This window comes from Mastomys coucha, unplaced genomic scaffold (assembly GCF_008632895.1).
Source record: "Mastomys coucha isolate ucsf_1 unplaced genomic scaffold, UCSF_Mcou_1 pScaffold1, whole genome shotgun sequence".
Classification (NCBI taxonomy): domain Eukaryota; kingdom Metazoa; phylum Chordata; class Mammalia; order Rodentia; family Muridae; genus Mastomys; species Mastomys coucha.
This window is the reverse complement of record NW_022196891.1, coordinates 32,544,043-32,564,669: the sequence shown is the minus strand read 5'-3', so window position 1 is coordinate 32,564,669 and position 20,627 is coordinate 32,544,043. Positions and strand designations below refer to the sequence as shown.

The window sequence follows — 20,627 nt, the reverse complement described above, 5'->3', positions numbered from 1 at the left end:
GAGCCTCTAGGTACCAGAGTACCTTTCCCACAGGGCTGGCCGGACAGGGAAGGAAAAGTGGCCCCAAAATGTCCAGCTCAGACCAGTTTGGCCAAGTGACAGCTAGAGCAGTGTCTTGTGAGCAGGATTCCTAGGAAAGCAGAGCTATGATTCTGGCCTTGAGTGTAAAGATGCTGGAGTATAAAAGGTGCTAGAGATAGTACTGGCATGAGCTGTCTAGGCAGCAGATACAAGTATGGCTAGCCAAGGAAAGCTTCCCAGGCGTTAGAAGTGGAGTGACCAGGAGGGGAGTGAACAGTCATGGTTACACTTGCAGAGGAGCACTGTGTTTTTGCTGTTTTCTAGGGGGTCAGAGCTTCCCATCCAGGCACCCTGGGGTCAGGAGAGAGGAAGGTGTGAGAACAGTACAGTTACAGACATGCTCCCCCCTCCTTATCCCCATTCCTCTGCTAGGCATGATTCCGGATGGGTCACCTCTCTAGATTCCTCCCCACCTTTGCCACCCCTACAGCTGTATCTCGATCTTCTGCAACAAGAGCTGTGCTGGCCGCCATCATAGCTGCCTCCCTCTCGCAGGGATCCAGGCAGCTCCCTAATTGCAGCTAGGGTTTAAAGGGTACCTACTGAGGTTGCCTGGAAGGAACCAAGCAAGTGAGAATTATGCCCAGAGCAGGTTCTCGCCTGAGTCACTTGGAGGCATGGGGACTAGCTCTGGGGAGAATAGAGTATCACAGCCTCTGCTTCCATCTGTCCCTGTGTCCACACGGCCATTTCTGTCTCTGTGGTATGGTTCCTACTTCCCCCTGGAGTATGTGTAAGAGGACAGCCAGGCTTGTGAAGGGCATGGAAAGGAGAGAATCTTCATATGACCTACAGGAATCAGGTCATGCTGGTATATTCCCTCTCACTGGGGTGGAGGCCTGGGTGGGAGCCTCCAGGAGATGGTTCTTAAAGTAGAAGGCCTCCCCAGGCCTTCGTTGAAGTATCTGTCACCACCTTAGAGTTTCCATCTGGAAGTAGCTGGCTGACCCTTACCTGCCCTTTGGGGAGAAATGCCTGCTCAAGAGATGAGAGCCAAGTAGACACTGGCCTGCCAAGCTTTAGAGGAGATGACAGACACGGACTAATTCAAGGCGATTGAGACCTGGATGTCAGCTCCTTGGAGCCCTGATTGCATCTGTGCCTGGCTGGGACCCTCTTCTCTAGTGACCAAGCCCATAGGCGTCCTCCTGTTCCTTATAGCACACGGTTTTTCCAGAGGAGCAGCTGCACTTGGGAGAGGGTCAGGAGCAAACTTACCGTGCCTGCAGAGGGCTGGGAGTAAGTCAGAAGCTTTGTGGATGGGGCAGAATCCTAGTACTTTATTTTTAGGGGAAGGCATGGACCTGGGCCCTGTGGGGTGGGATCTTTGGGCTCTATGGATGGAGAACTTCTGGGATGACCCTGAGGTAGGAGGCAGAGGAGGCGGGGTCAATCTCAGTTGTCAGCCCATGAAAACTGAGCCTTATCTTAGAGAAGTTTCTCTGGATGCATCAGACGCATGTCACTATAATTCCATAGCCATGAAGCTCTCAAAGTGTATGGACCATTTAAGATACAGAATAGGAGACTTTTGCAGAAAAAAAAAAAAAAGAAGCTGGGGCTCAGAGAGAGTTTATGAGCTAGGCCAGGACCAATTTTAACATATTTAAGCTTCTGGGGCGAACTGCCACAGCCAATATTCCTATGTTCTGTCCACCCTCCAAGAAGAGGAATTGGAGTCAAAGGAAAGCCCTTTCTTATAGGTCTCATGCTTGGACAGAGGAGATGGCCCTAAGCAGGATGCTGGCCCAATTCTGAACTGTCTCTCTTCTTCTTGTTCCTAATTCAGACAATCTACTTCTCAGAAAATGACCTAGAGCTGGGTGGCTTGGCTGAAGGGGAAGGGTTAATGTCAGGGGAGGTCAAGGTCCACCCCTCCTCCTTAGACAGGGATTCAGGTCGGGGATTCCACATATCACCTTAGAGGGAAGGAATGAGCATCCCTCTTGGAAGGTGCTCACCCGCCTGCTCACCTTTACTCCCAGAGGCTACATTTAATGAGTGTGAGCAAGCCTTGCTATGGATACAAAGGCCAGAGAACCATGGGCTTGTCCTTCATGGAGCTTCCAATGTAGCCAAGGAAGCAGGACACCAGGTAGCTCATGACCTGGGATACAGCAGCAGGATAGATTAGAATGGTTGCTCTGAGCAGGGCTGCTGAAGCCCTTGACTTGTCCCTGGCTTTGAGAGATGTATGGAATATGAGGGGTATTGCTCAGGAGAGAAGACAGATTCATCATGGGGAATGCTATGTCACTGCGACCGATGTTTCATGGCATTAGGATCTCAAACAGACCAGCTTGGTTGAGGTTGATGCCCCCTCCCCTTTCAACCCCCCCACCCTCACTCCCTCCATTCTGAGAAAGAGAGAAGGAAGATGGGTTCCTGCTCAAACCCCAAATCCAGCCTGCTTTCTGTGATTCAAAGCCACTTCGCCCGCTAATAACCCTAATGACACTCTGTCCTCCCGCAGAGCCTGTCATTTGTGGGTCTCCAAGCACTGTGAAAACATTAATTAATCCTCACTGGCCCTTTGAGGTTGATCATTGTTCCCCGTTTACCAGCCAGAGGACCTCAGAGGAGAAGGAAGGGGCAGGTTACCGATCATCTGTGGGGGCTGGGCTCAGGTTTGCATTCACAGTCCTGACAGAAACAGTCCGGACTCTAAACAGCTTGCACTGCTGTGAGGCTCTGACCTTGAAGCTCTGAACCTGGAATGTCGAGATCCTGCCTTCCTCCCCCAAGTGGGCAGCTCCTCTTTGTGGAGCACGGACTTGTGATTCCCTGGACTGGAACTGCTGTTCTCCACGGCTCTCCAGGACAGCTCCTGACCTGTAGGTGTCAATGTCCCCCAGGGGCATTGGTTCTTTGGTGGGCCCTGGCTATGGTGGATATGGAAAGAGATGGCATGGCCAACAGATAACAAGCCATTCTCCATCCTTCTGCAGGAACTCAAGATAGTTTCCCTCCACAGAGGTGGTGGACCTGGCTATGGGTGATACCACGGGAACAGCAATGGGTGAAGATGATGGTCATCCCCGTCCTAACCTTCCTTCTCTGCCCTCCAGGTTCCATGTATGATGGGCTGGCTGACAATTACAACAACTACGGCACCACGAGCAGAACCAGTTACTTCTCCAAGTTCCAGGCAGGGAACGGCTCGTGGGGATATCCGGTAAGGAACTGCGTCCATCCTGAAAGATCTGGAATGTCTGTGGGCATGGTCTGGGGTTCCTGATAGAGAAAGCTTTCACTGGCTGCTCAAAAAGAGGAATGCAGACTTCAGTGAGTGAGTCAGGCTTGCAGGTCTGACTAGGGCCGTCGGCTTGGCCACTGCCTCGTAGGGGGCTATGTGCAATCGCCTTTGATGCTGATTGGGTATTTCTTGAGTATCTCATGAGAACATTTTAGAGAAAGAATGTTAAGAGTCTATTTCTCAGTTCTTCTGACTTGATCAGGATATGTGAGAAGTCTGAAGTCTGGAGGTAGACAGAGGCTTGGAGGGAAATCATGAAGTGTTTTCTCTTTTCATAAGTACTGGTGATCAATGGAGGTCCCTGGTAGACAGAGGTTTGGAGGAAAATCATAAAGTGCTCTCTCTTTTCATATGTACTGGTGATCAAAGAAGTGCCCAGAAATCCTTTGAGACCAGAGCATGTTCTTCACAGCAGCTTATACAAAGGCAACCTCCTAGGAGTAAAGCTTTGCTTGGGTTTCCTGGTCAGAGAAGTTTGGGTTCAGATTCAAGCTCTGCCACTCACTGAGCTTGTGTCTCTGGGGTTTGACTTCCAGGACTCAAGTCCCTCACAAGTCAAGCGGAGAGAACAAAGACTTCTTGGGTTTATTGGCAAGAGTGCATGAAGCAGTCAGTATACATAAAAAGCAGATGACCATTCGCAAGGTTTAAAAAAAATTAAAGTGGATGGAGCTAATTCTAGATCCTTTAATCCTGGTTCTGGCTCTGTCTTCCCCAACTCCCTGTACCCTCCTGTCTGTTTCCTGAACAGTTCCTATGGAGCTGAGCTCTGTACAAAGCACTGTGCTGGGTGTTCTGGACACAGTCATGTGCATCGGCACATGTTTGTCCTATTCCAGAACCAGGGATGTTGGGTGCTGCATAGCCCAAGGTTTCCCAGAGTCTTCAAGTTCCATGATTTTTGTTTACTTTTTGCTAATTTCAACATTGACCTGCTTTGTTCTTGGGAATTCTTTTGTGAAGCCCCCAAAACATTGAACAAACCAGGATAAAAGATATGCCTCCAAGCAAAGCTGGGTCTTCTAGGGGATACAGGATCAGCAGGGTTTGTTTTGAACAAATGACCACAGATGCCAATCCAAGTTGTGGAAGGTCCTGGGGTTCCTGCTGAAGGTGCGGGGAGAGTGGGCGGTTTGTGAGTTTGGTGTTCTTTTACCATGGCTTGATTTCCTTTCTTCATCTGTATCTCTCATGGATGTTATGGATTGCAGACGAAAGACATGCATGAACTCAGTCTGCTACAAATTCATTTCTTGTCCTTTTTCTGGACCACTTTATATAGGATCAAACTGAATAAGCTTACGGAGCACTCATAGATTCGAAAGGGCTTTAATACATGTCCAGAGAGATTCGGAAAATGCCTTAGTGATGCAGAATAAAGGGGTTGGGTAAAGCCCCCAGAAAGCAAACAACTGGACCTATTGATCCAAGTGAATAGTCATGCTAACGATATGCATGCTCTGTGTGCCTAGGCCAGAGCTTAGGGGTTTCTAAGCTGTTTCTACTCTCCTCTGAGACTCTGGATAAAATGAAGTCTGAGCATCAGTTTCCCCTCCACTAAATGACACTGATGCTACCAGTTTTTCTACTTCATTCACGTGTAGATATCATGCTACATTAACCGTGTTCTCAGACGAAGAGTGTAACCATGGAAATGTGGGAGGAGGTGTTTCTAAAATATCTCATGTGGCCCATGCCTTTCTAACACTTTCTTATAGATAATTAACTCAATCCTTAGCTGTCTCGCTTGCCTTTAATGTTTCCAAACAGCCCCCACACCTCCCCATGCCCATTTTCTGACAACCACTGAGAATCCCTTTCCTTGCCCGAGCCCCAAGGCCCAACCCTCTTCACTCCTTTGCTGGCAACGCTGCAGACGTGACTCATGACAGGGTAGCTGCTGAGGCTTGTCCCGTCTCCTCTCAGTTCAGGAGAGGCTATGGGAACGGGGAAGAGCTGAGCGCACACGAGGATTTGGCAGAGGGAGGGGGCTGAGGAGGGAGGAAGTAGAATAATTGATATTGGAGCCAGACGTCTAATCAGCCGCACACTGAGCAAAACCAAATGGGGTCCAGATTCGGAGAGGAGAAGAGTGGGAAACACGGTAATCATGATCTGAGGTGTGAGAAAAACCATGTGCCTGTGGGATTTTTCCCATGATTGGTACAACTGGTATAGAATGTTATACGTCCCACCCTCTGGTGAAACCAATATGGCGGCCCAAAGCAGGGAATTCGGGGAGGAGGGTGTGGTTCGTCTGCATGAGAGCATCGTCAGCTTGTTTTCAGGAGTTGCTAAGAGCTGGTGAAGGACCCTTTCCTACAGATACGTTCTATTCATTCGGTAGGTCAGCCAGCTGGCATTGGCGACTCCTGGGCACAGTATAATGTGATTCACATTGCAGATGACACTGCAAAGACTCACTTTGCCCTCAGTGAACTTCTAGTCAAGTTGGGAGAAGCAAAGGTCAAGAGAAATAGATAAAGACAATGGTTTCTGTACTGGAGAATTACACCAACACCCTACTCAAATGTTTCCAGAGCCTGTAGACATTCTTAAATGGAACTGTTTTCAGTGTGTCTTAGAAGCGATCTTGGTACCACTATATTTCCTTAAGATCCTGTTACATCGGAAACAGTATTGCCTGCTTTGAGTTCTTCATTCTGCAGATTTGATTGTGATTCCAAATATCTCATCATTCTCAAATACTAAAGCTTTATCACTAGTAAGTGAATATTTTCTTTAAAGATAGAGTAGGCAATAGAATAGAAAAATAGAATAGGCCAATTCTTAAAGAATATTCTAACTATATTTTGAAATTAGTAGTGTTACTTTATAGTTTGTATCATCAACAGCCTTCTAGTTTAAAAGAAAATCTTTTGCATTTTATCAATGACTCATTACATTACAAATTTTAGGAAACAGTATATAAAGGGTCTTATAATTAAGCTTAAAATGAAGTGAGTCTGCCATACAAAAAGCATCCAGGGGCTTAAGGCAAAGACTGGTCCAAGGCAAACTGTTCACCTCAGCATCGCCCTACTGACAATGGGTCGCTCCAGCCTCCTTCTCCAGAGACAAAATATTGCCTGCAAGACAGTCTTAGAGCCCAAGAGTCCTACAGGCCTCTGGAAGAAGGGGGAATATGTGACATGAGGCAAAGAATGTCCCCACACCTGACATTTCAGGTGGGCTGACTCTGTGCCCATCCCAGTTCTCAGAGCCAGGCCAGTAGACAGACAGAATGCCAGGCCAGTAGACAGACAGAATGCCAGGCCAGTAGACAGACAGAATGCCAGGCCAGTAGACAGACAGAATGCCAGGCCAGTAGACAGACAGAATGCCCGTGGCTTTCACAGATAGGAAAACCCAGGTCCAGAGGTGATAAATGATGCACTGAAGGTCCCACAGATGCCCAGTAGTAATGGTGGCCTAGATCCCTGACCTACTCCCCACTCACCTGGGAAGACTCAGCTGGTTTTCCTTATTCTAGGTACTTACACCTTTTGTGATGTTGATTGTAGCCATCTCCATAGATTTCTATGTGTCAACACTGCAGCCATGTTTGAGGGACTCAAAAGGGGTCTACAAACTCAAACCCTTTCATTCCTTTCTTCCCCAGCCTTCCAGACAATTCTTCTCTCCTTGGGGAAGTCTAATACCAGCAGGAGAAGGAAGGGAATGGCCATAGTTTCTCTTTCTAGACTCAATTTTTGTTCACTTAGCAATAATCAACGATCATTAATGGGAAAGTCATAGTAAACTTATGAGGTAAAATACAAAAGCTAATTATTTGGGACATAGTTGAAATAATTTTTACAAGATTTATTTATTTATTTATTTATTTATTTAATGCACATCAGTGTTTTGCCTGTATGCATGTCTATGTGAGGATGTTAGATTCCCAGAACTGGAGTTACAGACAGTCGTGAGCTGCCATGTGAGTGCTGAGAATGGAACCAGGGTCCTCTGGAAGAGCAGCAGCCAGTGCTCGTAACTGCTGAACCATCTCTCCAGCCCCAATTTTTGTTGTTGTTTTGTTTTATCTTGACAAGATAGGGATACTCTGTGTAGCCTTGGCTGTCCTGGAACTCACTCTATAAACTAGGCTGGCCTCAAACTCAGAGATCCCCTGCCTCCTCTGCCTCTCTCTGCCTCTGCCTCTGCCTCTGCCTCTGCCTCTGCCTCTGCCTCTGCCTCTGCCTCTGCCTCTGCCTCTGCCTCTGCCTCTGCCTCTGCCTCTGCCTCTGCCTCTGCCTCAAATGCTGGTGGGATCAAAGGCGTGCACCACCAACAAGTGTCTCTGAAAAAGTATTTTTTAATCTGAGATTGAAACACAGTTCTATGTCCTGTGTCCTAAGGTCTGCCATGCCGGACCATTCCTATAATTAAAACGTCTCCAGAAGAACTCTACTGGGCTAGGAACCCAAGCAGAGTTACCTCAGGCTGCAGCTGTTTCTAGTTGAAAAATAGAAGCCTTTGGTCCTCTTAATTGTCCACATAATGGGTCACTTAAAATGCCTTCCTCTGGCTCAGGTAGACCAGGATGAAGAAGCTAGAGAACTGAGGTCATGTGGAAAGCACAGGTAGTCTATTCTAACGCTGTATATAGTCATTGTCACATGACTCTGTCGCAGATAAAACTGAGGCAGAGGATGACAGCAATCCTCACTCATGTGCACATCAGAGCTAGAGTTCTCCCATGTTTAAAGCAAGAGACACATCCTGGGCATTGAATCATTTTGAGAGTTTATCAAGTAAAGTGTCCTTTGGATGTGGATTGAACTTGATCATCCTTCCTAGGATCTGATCTCTAGAGGAGAGAAGCTATGGAGACACTACCAGCCAGTTCTGAAATAGGATGAGCCATGGTGGCTGACATATTGAATCACACGTATGCTCAATTAAATCCAGCTTGACATTCCTGAGTCAAGACTCTCCAGGAACATAAGGAAAGAGAATCCTGTCTTTGTCCTGGATCTTTCTCCTAGCTGCTTACCTAATTGATGCATTTGTGCTTGATGTTCCCTTAACAACAGGGTCTTGTGTACTCTGCAAGGAAACCTTGACTTTGAAGCTAACCAAGCCTGTTTATTCTGGACTCAGGGCAACCTCTGGGAGCTTCTGGTACAGATAGCAGAACCATGGCTTCGTCTCAGACTTCAGTGGGAAATAGTAATTCCGTGGTCAGTGCTCTCTGGGTTGGTAGTTCACCTCTGTCAGAGTCACAACCTTTGGTTATGCAAAGGTCTGGATTGTAGACCACGCAGTGTAGAGAGGTTGCCAGAGAAACACAGCAGGACCCTTTGTCCTAGGAGTAAAAAGAAACTGCCCTCGATAGTCCACAGTTAACAGAGGCTGGGTCTCAAGATAGCATAATGTAGAGAAACAAGCTTGGCTTGGCTCAGGAACTTCAGTCCAAATCCTGCCTCTCCTCCTTCATTATCTATGTGACTCCAGGCTTGTTCTTAATCTGCCTGAGCCTCCATCTCTGAAATGTGCGAAATCTCTTTCTCAGTGTATTAGGAGAACTATGTTGTATGACATGTTTGATTAGCATTGTGAGGCCTGGATTGTAGTCTCAATGGCACTGCTACAAGATGGGGGACCAGGAGTGGCATTTGTTCTTTCAACATGGAATAAGGATCTTTTATTAGCTCCTTGCCAAAGCCTAATACTCAGTAGGCCTGGAGAGCTCATTCACGACTCAGAACTGTGGGGCTGAAGCCAAACCCGGGTAGCTCTATGGTTGGCGCCAGTGCAGCTCCTTCAACCCAGAGGCTCTGCTTCAGTCCTCTGGGTAAGTGAAGGCTCAGTGCCTCCTTCCTGCTCTCATCTGAGCATCTCTTACCGCCAAGAGAAGAAAGTTAGTTAGCTCTTGCCACAGCTGGAAGACGTGGTAGGAGTTCATTCACTTTAGCCATGCAGAGGGGTAACCGAGACAGAGCATGTCCCTCTGCTAAGTAACTACCCTGACTTAAAGTTCAGGCTCACCGCCTTCCCTGCCCCCTCCTCCCATTTCTAAGTGCCACTCCAGGTGTGCAAGCTGGGATCCTTTGGCAATGCCTGCTGGCCTTCGCCTTTTCTTGCAAAGTCCAGGTGAGGGAAGATCGACTCTGAAATGGCTCCTGCTCTAGGAGGGAGCAATTGATGGATGTGCCAACTCGGTGTCTCTGCTGCCAGCTCATGACTCACTCCCACCAACCCTTGAGAGATAGGAGGGTCCCACAAGGGCCCCAGGCTATCACCCGACAAGAAGAGACAACGATCCTACCTGCCAAAGGACAGAATGTACCTCAGAAAGCAAAAGGAGGTATACGAGAGAGTTGGCGCAGTGACTGGAGAGGGGTGAATGTGCCTTGTCTCTCACAACTAGTCACTGCTACAGGCATGATCCTGGCACTTCAACTGCGGAACTTCATCTGTGACAAACGTCCCTGCGCGGGCCCTCCTTGACAAGCCACCGTCCATCAGAGTGGCTCTGCTTACACCTGATAAGTTTCTAGGTTGAGTAGCTTCCGTTTTATGCTTCTTCCTCCAGAGCTGACTTAGCCTACCCGATTAGTACTCACCTAGCTGAGGACCTCTCAGCTCTTACATCCGTAGCCCGAATCCTCCCCTGGGGAAAAGAAGTGGAGGATGCTCACTATGCCGGGCCCCATGATCCTACAGAGATAGGAGGACATGGTTATGGTAGACACATGCAAATGGCATCAGTGAGTACAAACTTTGGATGGGGGACCAGACAGGCCTCTAAGGGATGCTAAATGCTGAACTGTGTGAAAAGAGAGCAGAGGGCGGAGAACACAGCAAAGCCCCAGGGCTGGCACTGAGGAGCAGGAGTACTGCTCTAGCCATCCCAAAAGAATGGACACCACCACATGGGGTAGCAGCTTGTGAGGTGTCAGCTCCAGGGCTCTCACAAGCCCTGCTGGCTTTCTGCAGCCAATCCCTTGGGACCAGAACTCTCACTGCTTCTCAAAGTGGATTGAGCATGTCTACCCACTCTCCTCCCTGATCCTCTTGTTCCTGGGGGGTTGTGGGGGAGACAGCAGGATATAGTGAGTGGCATTTTGTTAGGGAAGGATGGGGAAGACTGGGTGTAGCTAGCCCAGGGCGTGGCCAGCAGCCCAGGACACTGTCAGCAGCAGGCCCTTCCCAGAAAGTCCCCAGAAAAGAATGTTACTGTCTCCTGGGACAGCAAAAGCTGGTTGCAGCTTGATGGATCAGCTATGGTTTCCATACAATTAATGCAGAGCTCCAAGTTGGTGGTCAAACTGGAAGAACAAAGGTTTAGCTGATTCACCAGGCCTCAATTCCCTCCTTCCTTCCTGACTAGGGATTAGGAGGCACATAATAAAGCCGTAGCCACTGAGCATGGGGTAGGATTTGTCTTCTAAAATGGAAGCTTCCAGAAGATGTAGCCATTGCCTTCTTCCCCCGCCCTCACACATTCTAAGTACAGCTCTGAATCTTTAGAGGAATGAATGTGAAGAATCAAGTAGAATCAAGAATAATAAATGTCTTTAGTTTCCTCCAGCAGTGATTAATGGAGTTTTGTTTGGGGCCCTCTCGGGTGGGGTTGGGAGGGGGGGGAACGGACAAAAAGCAATGTACTTACCCAGCATGCTAGTCTTTAAAGTCCTCACACTGTGGTTAAAGACAAGGAACAGATGAAACAGCAGCCTAAGAGAGGATGTAATTAAAAGCTAAATTCTACAGCACATGCTGACTTCAACCTCAGTAGGCCTCAGTTTCCTGGTCTGTAAATTAAAGCTGTCAGGGGTAGGTGATTGCCAAGCCTTCTCAGCTGGGGTTGCAGGGTTTGGGGATGTGGCCCTTAGGCTCTGGATTATAACAAGTAAGGGCTTGTAAGACTCTCTCACCCCTTCTCTATCAACTCATACAATGCGATAATCCCTGGGATTAGGGCTGTATTTTGAATTCACACAGAACATTCATGTTTTGGGTCCCTAGGTATCCGTGAGATGGGTGGGTAACCAAGGACTTTGATTTGCAGGAGAATGAAGTGGCAGAAGAGTGCAGGGGCTTGCTCGTGACCTCACAGGTAGAGTTGGCAGAATTGAGTCTGAAGCCCAGTGGCCATGAAGGGGGTTGGCAAGCCTGAAGCTGGAGGAGAGACAGGAGCTGGGAAGGGCAGGAGATGGGCGGTTTCTCTCCCCTGCCAGGGAGCTCTAAGAGAGTGGGGACCAGAAGAAGGGCCATAGATCTGAAGCCATCGAAGCCATCAAGGGATCGAGGGATCTTTTGGTGCCTTTACTGGTGAGAATTTTCCTTTTGTCACTGAGCCCAGAGAGACAAATGCAGTAGCCTTTCCCAGGTGGGTGGAAGAACCACCCCACCCTTTGCTAGGGTGAGGCTCCGCTTTCTCCCCCAGGGCCCTGGCAAGTCTCTGCGAGGCCTGCCTGCCTACTTGCCCCAAGAGCGCAAACTCAGCTGAAAAACAAAATCAAATCTGGTTGTGGAGAGGCAGGCGGGGACGGGACGGGATGCAGAGAGACACAGGTGGGGAGAGGAGCAGCTTGGGCCACTCCCCCCACCCCTCCACCCCCACCCTTCCACCCCCACCCTATGTACGGGGAGCGGCCTTGAAGGGGAGGAAGGCAGGGCTGAGCCAGGTTGGTCGGGATGCCTGTGACTTCAGCAAGGGCCGAACAGCCTGCCCCAAACCAAGAGCCTTCTGGGGCAGTGTGTGATTGGAGAAACTGAGGCTGGGGAAGTAGGCTGATTGCCCAGCATACTCAGCCAGGCAGCAGGCTAAGAGGACTGAAGCCAGCTCTCCTGACCGGAGTTCTCATCACTTGGCTGCATTAAGCCTCTCTTTGCCACCCTAACATTTCCAAAACTCCAGTCATGAGCACTTAGTATTACAGTTTATTAAAACCATCATTTCAACTCTTACTAGTTTTCGCAGGCATCACTTTTAAATTTCAGTGCACTTCCTTTGAAAAGAAACTAAATACCTCTAATGTGAGATGACACAAAACCAGCACTCTTTGCTATTCAAGAAAAGCTAGCCAGGACCTTAATAAGCAATATCAACACTGTGAAATAGAACTCTTTTTAATGCTAGCGTGGTGCGTTTGCTCCACTGGAAATTGAGTTGTTTTTGCTTTGAAAGAGATGTGGACGAGCGACAAAGAAGCATGGGGACTCACCCCTAGGTTTTGTCTTCACGGCCATCAGACTGGAAATGCAAGCGTTTCTCCGTGCTTTGGTGATGGTTACTGCCCGTATCCCTGAGATCCCTAAAGCCCTCTCACATCCATGGTGCATGGCGAAAACATGTGAAGATTCTGAGTCATAAGATAATCATGCCGGATGGTTTTCCCACAATGACTCCCACCCAGGTCATTGGAGAGATCTGAGAACCAAGGATAAAGGCGCCCAGATGGAGCCCTGTCACTCAGTAAGGCCACCAGCTCCATGCCTAGCTGAATACTTTTTGCTAGTGGAGTACGGGGAGATGAGGTCCCTGACTCAGTGCCTGCCAACGGCCAAGCTCTGTGGAATAAAACCTCCTTTGGGACCAACCTTAAGAGGGTTCAGGAACAACCCCTCCCCCAACTTCTTCCACCTTCATCTAAAATCCTAACCTTATCTCTCTGGAGGCCCCGAAGTGCTGGGCGTAGAATGGGAGTACTGGGGGAACAGCCAATGATCCATAGTTCCCTATTAGCTGCAGTCGTCTTGAAGCAGGGTGACCCAAGACACCCAAATCCATAGAAACCCAACAATAGCCAAGAGACTCCAGGGTCTAGCTCCCACTACCCACCTTAGCACTGGTGGCCCCTCTGTCTTCCACATCACTTATGTGACCCAGCCGTGTATCTGGAGTGAGGTGTGGCATAAGGGAGCCAGTTCCTCCACTCAGTTGCTACACTCATGTTCCTGCACAGAACAGAGCAGCTATAACCATCACAAGGTCTCCTCTGTCACTGGCATCCCTTGGGCCCGAGGGTCTTTTCAGCCCTGGTCTTTAGGCCGTAGACTTGTCTGACACCAATGAGCAGCCGCGCTCCTTGCTTCATTCTCCTTTTCTGCCACACCCCACAGTGCTGAAGATGGAACCCGAGCCCTCATGCATGCGAAGCAAACACTCTCCCACTGAGTTCCCCCCTCCCTGAGCTCTATCCTCTTCTTAAATATATTCAAGAGTCTGTCATAATCCATCAAAAGAGGAGAGATAGGCACCTCCTAGGCCTGGAGTCTTTAAGTTTCTGGCTAGCCAATGGCTAGAGACACTCGGATATCTCAATAGAGGGCCACCTAGGACAGAAGCTATTTGCTTTTGTTGGTTTGTTTGTTTTATTTTTCTTTTGTTGAGATTGTTCTCATTGTGAAGCCTAGAGTGGGCCTGGAACTCATGAGTCCCCTCGTTCAGCATCTGTAACATTGGGATTAGAGGCATATGCCACCATGCCCAGTGTTCTTTGCCACTTAGACTTTGTTCCCATCACCAGACTCTAATGGCTGGTGCCTGGTGGCTGGGGGCAAACACTAAGAGAGAGACCACATATAAAAGAGAGAGAACCAAGAGGCCTCAGATAAGATCAGGGAATTTTCAAAGGTTTTCCTTACCTAAGTCTACCTCTAGAAAAATGTATTTCCTAAGTGAGCAGGTGGGAGGTGTACTAGATGGATGTGTGCTTGTGCATATGTGTATACAAGTGGATATATGTGTGTGTGTATGTGTGTGCGTGCACGCGTGCATGCTTGCGTATACATATGCACACATACATGTTCATTTTCCAAAGGAGCGATCTTTTACCCTTGAGTGGGGGTTAAGGATGGCCACTTATTTTCATATGAGATTCTTGATGATCTAATCAGCAGGAAAGGATATAGGTCTTTCAGGGTCTTTAGGGCCAGGGGAGCAAGTTCCCTAGGATATGTCTCCTCCACAAAGTCTTTGGCCCTCTTCTAGCACTGAAAAATACACACGACCCCAGGGCTCACAGTGGTTCTGGGGCCACTCAGCCTACCCCCAACATCCCAAGGTAGGCTGGAGATTCTGGATGCAAAAGATCTACTTATTCTTCCAGGCAGCTAGTTCACACTGCAGTGCTCCCCTACTCCTCCCTCCTTGAGTTGTCCCATCACTGGGACAGCTGAGTTGGCCTCTGAGTTCAAAACCCAGAAGCCATGACACTGCCGTGTAGAATGATTGAGGCTCCAACTTGTCTGAGTTCATGGGAGAGAGACAGCCAAGGGCCAGATTTCCCTTCTAGAAGGAAACATGGCGGACTGGAGAGAGATGGCTTTGCAGCTAAGAGGACAGAAATCTGGCTTCCAGCGCTCATGTCACTCAGCTTACAATTCTCAGCAACTCCATTTCCAGGGGATCTGGCACCTCTGTCCCCGTGAGCACCTGCACTTACATGCATCTATCCACATGCACACACACACTCTTGCACATAGTTAGCAAATTTTTTTTTAATCTTTAAAAAGAAACATGCATATAAACTCTCACATCCTCGTCCCCAAACTCACTCTGACAGTGATGCGAGCTACAACAACCCTACTTCTCCAGTGTGTTGGAGGAAGAAGGGGAGGATCTGATAAAGCAGAGGAAGATGTAGAGATGGAGGGCACCATAGCTGCTGCGGCGATCGGTTCCGATAGCAGTTGGTATTGAGTGCCGACTCAGTTTGATGCCTCCTACTGTAAATGAGGAGGTCCTATGGGCTTCTCATCCATAAGGAGGACTTGGAATCTACAGCTAAGGAGGCCAGGTGGCTCATCCCTATAATCCTAACACTTAGGAGGCTGAGGAAGGGTAATTATGAGTGGACTATGAGCTAAGACTATTTCAAGCAAACAAACAGACAGACAAAAGTCCATACCAAAACGTATCTGAGCCCTGGAGCAGGATTGTGTTGGGAGTCAGCTGTTGTCCCTCTTCTCAGTAGTTAGGAACTGGTTGTCAGTGGGGCAGTGGTGGCCCACACCTTTAATCCCAGCACTCAGGAGGCAGAGGCAGGGGGATCTCTGTGAGTTCAAGGTCAGCCTGGCCTACAGAGCAAGTCTCAAGACAGCCAAGGATATACAGGGAAACCCTGTCTTAAAAAAACAAACAAACAAAAAAAAAGCAAAACTGTTAACTAGACAGTACCCTTTAGATCACAGGCATCTCTCAGGTGCTTCTGGGGTGCCCCTGGGTTTCAGGCTGTGGGTGACGGAACTGTGGGTGTGTCTCTTCTCTGCCTTTGAGGACTGTGCAGAGAGGCACTCCCACCCCAGCCTCCTTCGAAGCCAAGTGGCACCACTCTCTGCCTGGATGAACATTAGAGAGTCCATCCAGTGGGGTTGTCCTCACAACGGTGTGTCAGGAAATAAGAAGCCCAGCCCAGGTTGGGCCCTCTGCTTCTCCAGACGAGTCAGGGATGGACACTTCCTAATGAAGTCCCATCTTGAATGACTCAGGTCTCAGCAACTCCCTTACTGACTCAGACTGCTAAAGAGGCAGCACCCTATGCCTTTCAGAGAACTCTCTACGCCTTGGGTGCTATGTGCACCGCACCCCCAGGTGCCTTGTTGGTAGAGGACCAGAGTCTGAAAGCCCCCAGGAAGGCTCAGCAAAGTAATCTGCATATTGGACATACCTTGCTACCCAGGAGTGGCCAAAACCCTAGTACGATGCAAGACAGCGTGTTGTCATTTCTGTCTAAGGGTCCTCAGTGTGCACAGACAGACAATGGTAGTTGCTAGATAAACAACCGTGGAGCCTGTCCTAGGGGCAGGAGGGGGGGTCTTTCTGTTTAGGTCCTTTCTCTAGAAAGCTCTCTCTGGGCCCGCCAGGGATGAGACCTCTGTGGAGGTTGCATGCGTACTGGCTTTCATGAGAAGGGCGTGGGGGGACTGCCTTGCTGAACATGGCCCTGTTGGACACTCCACTGGGTGTGTGACTTGCCAGGTAGAGAAGGGTGTGTCTTGTGGCAGAGCCAGTTTGGCCAGCCCCACCTTGTTGGCAGAAGCGTGGTTTCAAAAATGGGCTAATAGCTGGGGACACGGACACTCTTTTCATCTCAGCCTGCCTAGCATATACGATGCTCCCAAAGAGCTAGGCAGTTTCTGTCTGGCTATGCAGAATTGAAATAGAACTTTCTGGGATCAGCCAGGTATCGGCTATGTCCCAGATCCTGGTAAAAGGAAGTGTCCTGAACCTCAACAGAGCTCAGGCTGCTCTGTCTGTCTTGCCCTGCTCAGAGCCCCTCCTATCCTCTACCAGTCTACTTCATCTGTGGTAGATCCCCGGATAAGGAGGCCACAGGGAAACCCAGTGCTCATCTGGAGACTAGAGTCTCCATTCCCAGGAGAAATTCTCTCCTTTCCACCAGTGCGTGCTGGGAACCCAGCCCCGTGCTAGGCACAGTAAAATGCCTTTGGTTTAAAAAGCTTGGAAGAAAAATATTGTGATAACCAGAGAACAAACAAAACCAGGGGAGATTAGGTGTGCAGCTGAAGGAGTCCAGCTGTGGGTCCCCAGGGCCAGGAAGGGGCAGAACAGACTTTATGTAGATGGCAGCTTTAAACAGATACTTGAGAGAAATATGGGGTTTGAAAGGTGGGCAGAGAGTAGGTGAGGCTGTGGGGGTCCAGGGTGTGTCTGCTGTTGTGGGACAGTGTTAGGAGGTGAGAGATGGCTGGCTGGGGAGGGGCTGGGGGCTCGAGGGGGTAGGGTGGAGTTGATGTGCTTGCCTGGTAACTTGCAGAGATACACTAAGCTCTGTAGCAATGTTGGGTAGTGTGTGAGGAGGCAGGGGCCAGGGGAACCCTGGGGGCTGAAGGGAGGAGTTAGGAGGCGCTCAGGAACAAACTGAGGAAAGCTAGGACCACAGTCCAATGGGCAGCAGAGAGAACAGTCAGGTGGGTACCACCTCATCCAGAACAGCTGCTTACTGTCCTGCCCCGTGATTTCAGCAAATACAAGTTTCTTGGGCCTTTGAAGCTTAAGACATGTATTGATTTGCTTTGATCCAGCTCACTCTAGAACTCCTTGCCTACACAGTGGACTAGTGGGCTCCTGAGAGCTTCCTACTTAAGGAGGAGTTGAAAGAGAGAGACTATCAATGCCTCACTTCTTCAGGAGAAAGGAGAAGAAAGCATTTGGGGGGGGGGGCTGGGAGCATTAAAGGCAGAGCCACCAAACAACCTGGGGCTTCTCTAGCATAATGAAGACGTGTCTTCCTCGGATGCAGGAGAAGCTACCCCAGGAAACAAATACCTCCCAGCACAAAGCCTGGCTTCCCTTTTTGAGCAGGTGACTCTCCTAATGACTTCTAAGTCATTAGGAAAAGGGAGGGCAGAACTTGGACTGACTGTGGGAAGGCTTCTGGCCAATGCAGTCTTATCTGGCTTGCCTTGGACTGTGGTCCCAAGAGTCGCCTCCCGAGAACTCCACAAGTGTTCCAAGTGGAGAAGGACGTTTCTGTTGCCCACATTCTGGGCTTCAACTTACCCACCTAGCCCAGCCTGCTGACTAAATGGTCAGTTCTGCTCCCAGGAAGTTGACATTCTAGCCTGGAATGTATTGATTCACAGACTATCCCACCTGAAGTTTGAGTTTCCCAAGAAAGCATGAGATAGTCCTAACATGCGAACTCCCCGTGCACTCGAGCGTGTGCGTGTGCGTGTGCGTGTGCGTGTGTGTGTGTGTGTGTGTGTGTGTGTGTATGTATGCCCCCTTTGTATTCAAAGAGGAGGAGGCTGCCAGCAGATTCCTATCTGAGTGTGGGGGTGTGGCTGGAGAGGCATTGGCACTGAGGCTCTGCCACCTGCTGTGGGCACAGGTGTCCATTCATTCTCCCCTGGCTGCAGCTGTTTGCTTAAGACTTAGAGACAGTGTTTGGAAATGGAGGTGGGATTGCTATCATTTGGAGTCCGGGGGCAGGGCCACCACAAGCATCCTGTGATGTTTGGGCATCCAGACAATGAAGATGTGTCCCGCCACAGATGCTCGGAGCAACCTTGTAAGGAAAGACTCCCCCATCTTGGCAGAAAGCCTGCTGAATTCACTCTGAGCTCAGCATAGGGCTCTGAATACTGGGTGTCTCCTTCCTGGGCCTGCCCTCCTTATGGATTATCTAGAGCCTTCTTTGGAAATGGTGTGGGTTATTAAAACCCCTCAGCTAGGGGTTGAAGAGATGGCTCAGCTGGTAAAGTGTCTGCGGTGCAAACATGAAGACCTGAGGTTAGATCCTCGCACCCACTTGAAAACCAAGCAAGGCAGTTTACATCTGTAACGACAGTGCTGGGGGAATGGAGATGAGTGGATGGCAGAAGTTCATCGGCCAGTGAAACTAGCTCGTGAATGCATGAGCTCCATGCTCAGTGACAGAATTTGTCTTTAGAAATTAAGATGGGGGAGGGGGAGCAGAGACACAGCTCCGTCGACAAATTTATTGTCATGCCAATATGTGGACCTGCATTTGAATCCGCAGTGCCCAGGTAAAAGGCCTAGCATGATGGCACACAAGCGTAATCCCAGTGTTGGGGAGGCAGAGACAGGAATGTCCTTGGCATGCACGTGCGTGATATGTTCCTAAAGGCAGCCAGTGTGAGAGTCAGAGGGATGCAGGTGGCCCAAGGTCTTGTGTCATGTCCAGTTCTAATTTACAAACATTAGTCTAATGATGTCTAATGACCCTCTACGTCATGAACAATTAGGATCTTGGTCATACAGCTGCAGAAACTCAGCTATATTGGCTTTAAGCCCCTTGCCTCAGGTTGTACCCAAGGAAGCACCTGATACCACCGAGGCCGTGTAACCTCCTGCCTGTGCTCTTGACTGTCACACATCCTTCCCAGCCATAAGTCCTAACCTCGTTATCCTCAAGAAAAGTGATCCGATTCCCACGATGCCACTGCCAATTCAGCCTTGGAGGCTGCATCGTGGGCCACCTGTGCAGGCAGGGCTGGAGGCAGTAAGCGTGCTTTATCTGAGCCTTGGAGAGTATCCAAGCCCAAGCAGAGTTAGCAGAGGCCAGCGTCCAGCTGAGTTTTTCTCCAGCAGAAGGCACTGGAGATTCGAGAGAGCCATCCCTGGCTGTCACATTCATACAATCCAGCGCTGTGACTTTAAAAACTAAGGTGAGGCTCCCAGGAATGGATGACACTACTGGGGTGTGGCGGTTAAGAGGGGTCCTCGCCCATTCCCTGGGGGCAGCCCACCTCGTTGAGACTTGCCAGGGCCACCCGCTGCTCCCTTTCCCAGCACAGGTTGCAGAGCCCAGAACCTCTCCAGGCTTAATCAGCAGGATGGCGTCTTTGCTGGGTCTGGGCCAGCAGGAGTGCATACGCACTCCTCATCAGGTGTCTGAGATGACGTCCAGGTGTGTCACTTAACTGAGAACAAGGGAGCTCCTGTTGCCTTCCCCTCAGAAGCCCAGCCTGCATGGGGAGTGTTCTGCTCCACCACCACCCCCAGTCCCCCAAAACACCATCTGCCGCCTTCTTTCCTTCCTCTGCCTGATCTGGAGGCCTCTGTACATTTTGCATAGAGTCATCAAGGAGTTTGGTTCACCTCCAAATGCCAAGAAAACCACCAGCTCCTCCAGTCTGTTCCTTACTATTGTTTGTGTCTCTCCGAACTCCCACTGACCAGCTCACTGTGCCACAGGGTGGTTTGACCCAGTTCGAGGAGGAAAACTGTGCCCGTTTGGTGTGGGTGAAGGGTGTGTACTTGCCACCCCCAAGGTTAACAGTATACAGCTTCCTGGTTTTGGACACTGCTTTCCAACTGGTAGCTTTGACACTGTACTTTGAGGGAACTGGAACGCCAGCCCCTCCTTAGTCCCATGTGGCTAGATCCCGTGTAGATGGTAATTGCTGGTCACACAGCAGCCTCCCCTGCAGACACACAGTTTGATCCCATTTTCTCTCTTCTCTTTATCTGTCCTGTCGCTTAGGGTTGGGTGGGCGGCCTCTCGGCTGGACTTGGCTGTTGCTCATCCCAGCAGAGGTGACTCCCGAGTCGGCACCTGTATGGGGAGGTTTTATCGGGCTCAGTGTTGATCCTGTTGTCTGAGAACAAGTTCCAGCAGGCCAGACCCGCCAGCTTACGGGTCTGGGAAAGTCTCCTGTGGACAGTTCAGTCCCAGAGCTGATTCCCACCAACCCTCCGCTTTTGCAGACTCCTCCCAAAGAAAGACATTCTCTCTTGGGCTTACAAGACCCTTAGGGACATCTCATTGTTCATGGTACATCTCCCCTTTGGATGAGTTTGCCTCTGCCTCTCTGCCTCTGCCTCTGCCTCTGCCTCTGCCTC

At 49.6% G+C, this 20,627-nt stretch overlaps 1 protein-coding gene across 2 annotated transcripts in view; it reads left to right on the top strand.

The window, feature by feature from the left end:
• The window catches only part of Pkp1 (plakophilin 1), a 46,445-nt gene that overhangs the window by 7,468 nt on the left and 18,350 nt on the right, over window positions 1-20,627 (top strand). For both annotated transcript variants that reach the window (XM_031383967.1, XM_031383957.1), the window contains exon 2: window positions 3,150-3,256. In XM_031383967.1, coding sequence (XP_031239827.1) covers window positions 3,150-3,256 — 107 coding nt within the window. The remainder of the gene's footprint in view (window positions 1-3,149; window positions 3,257-20,627) is intronic.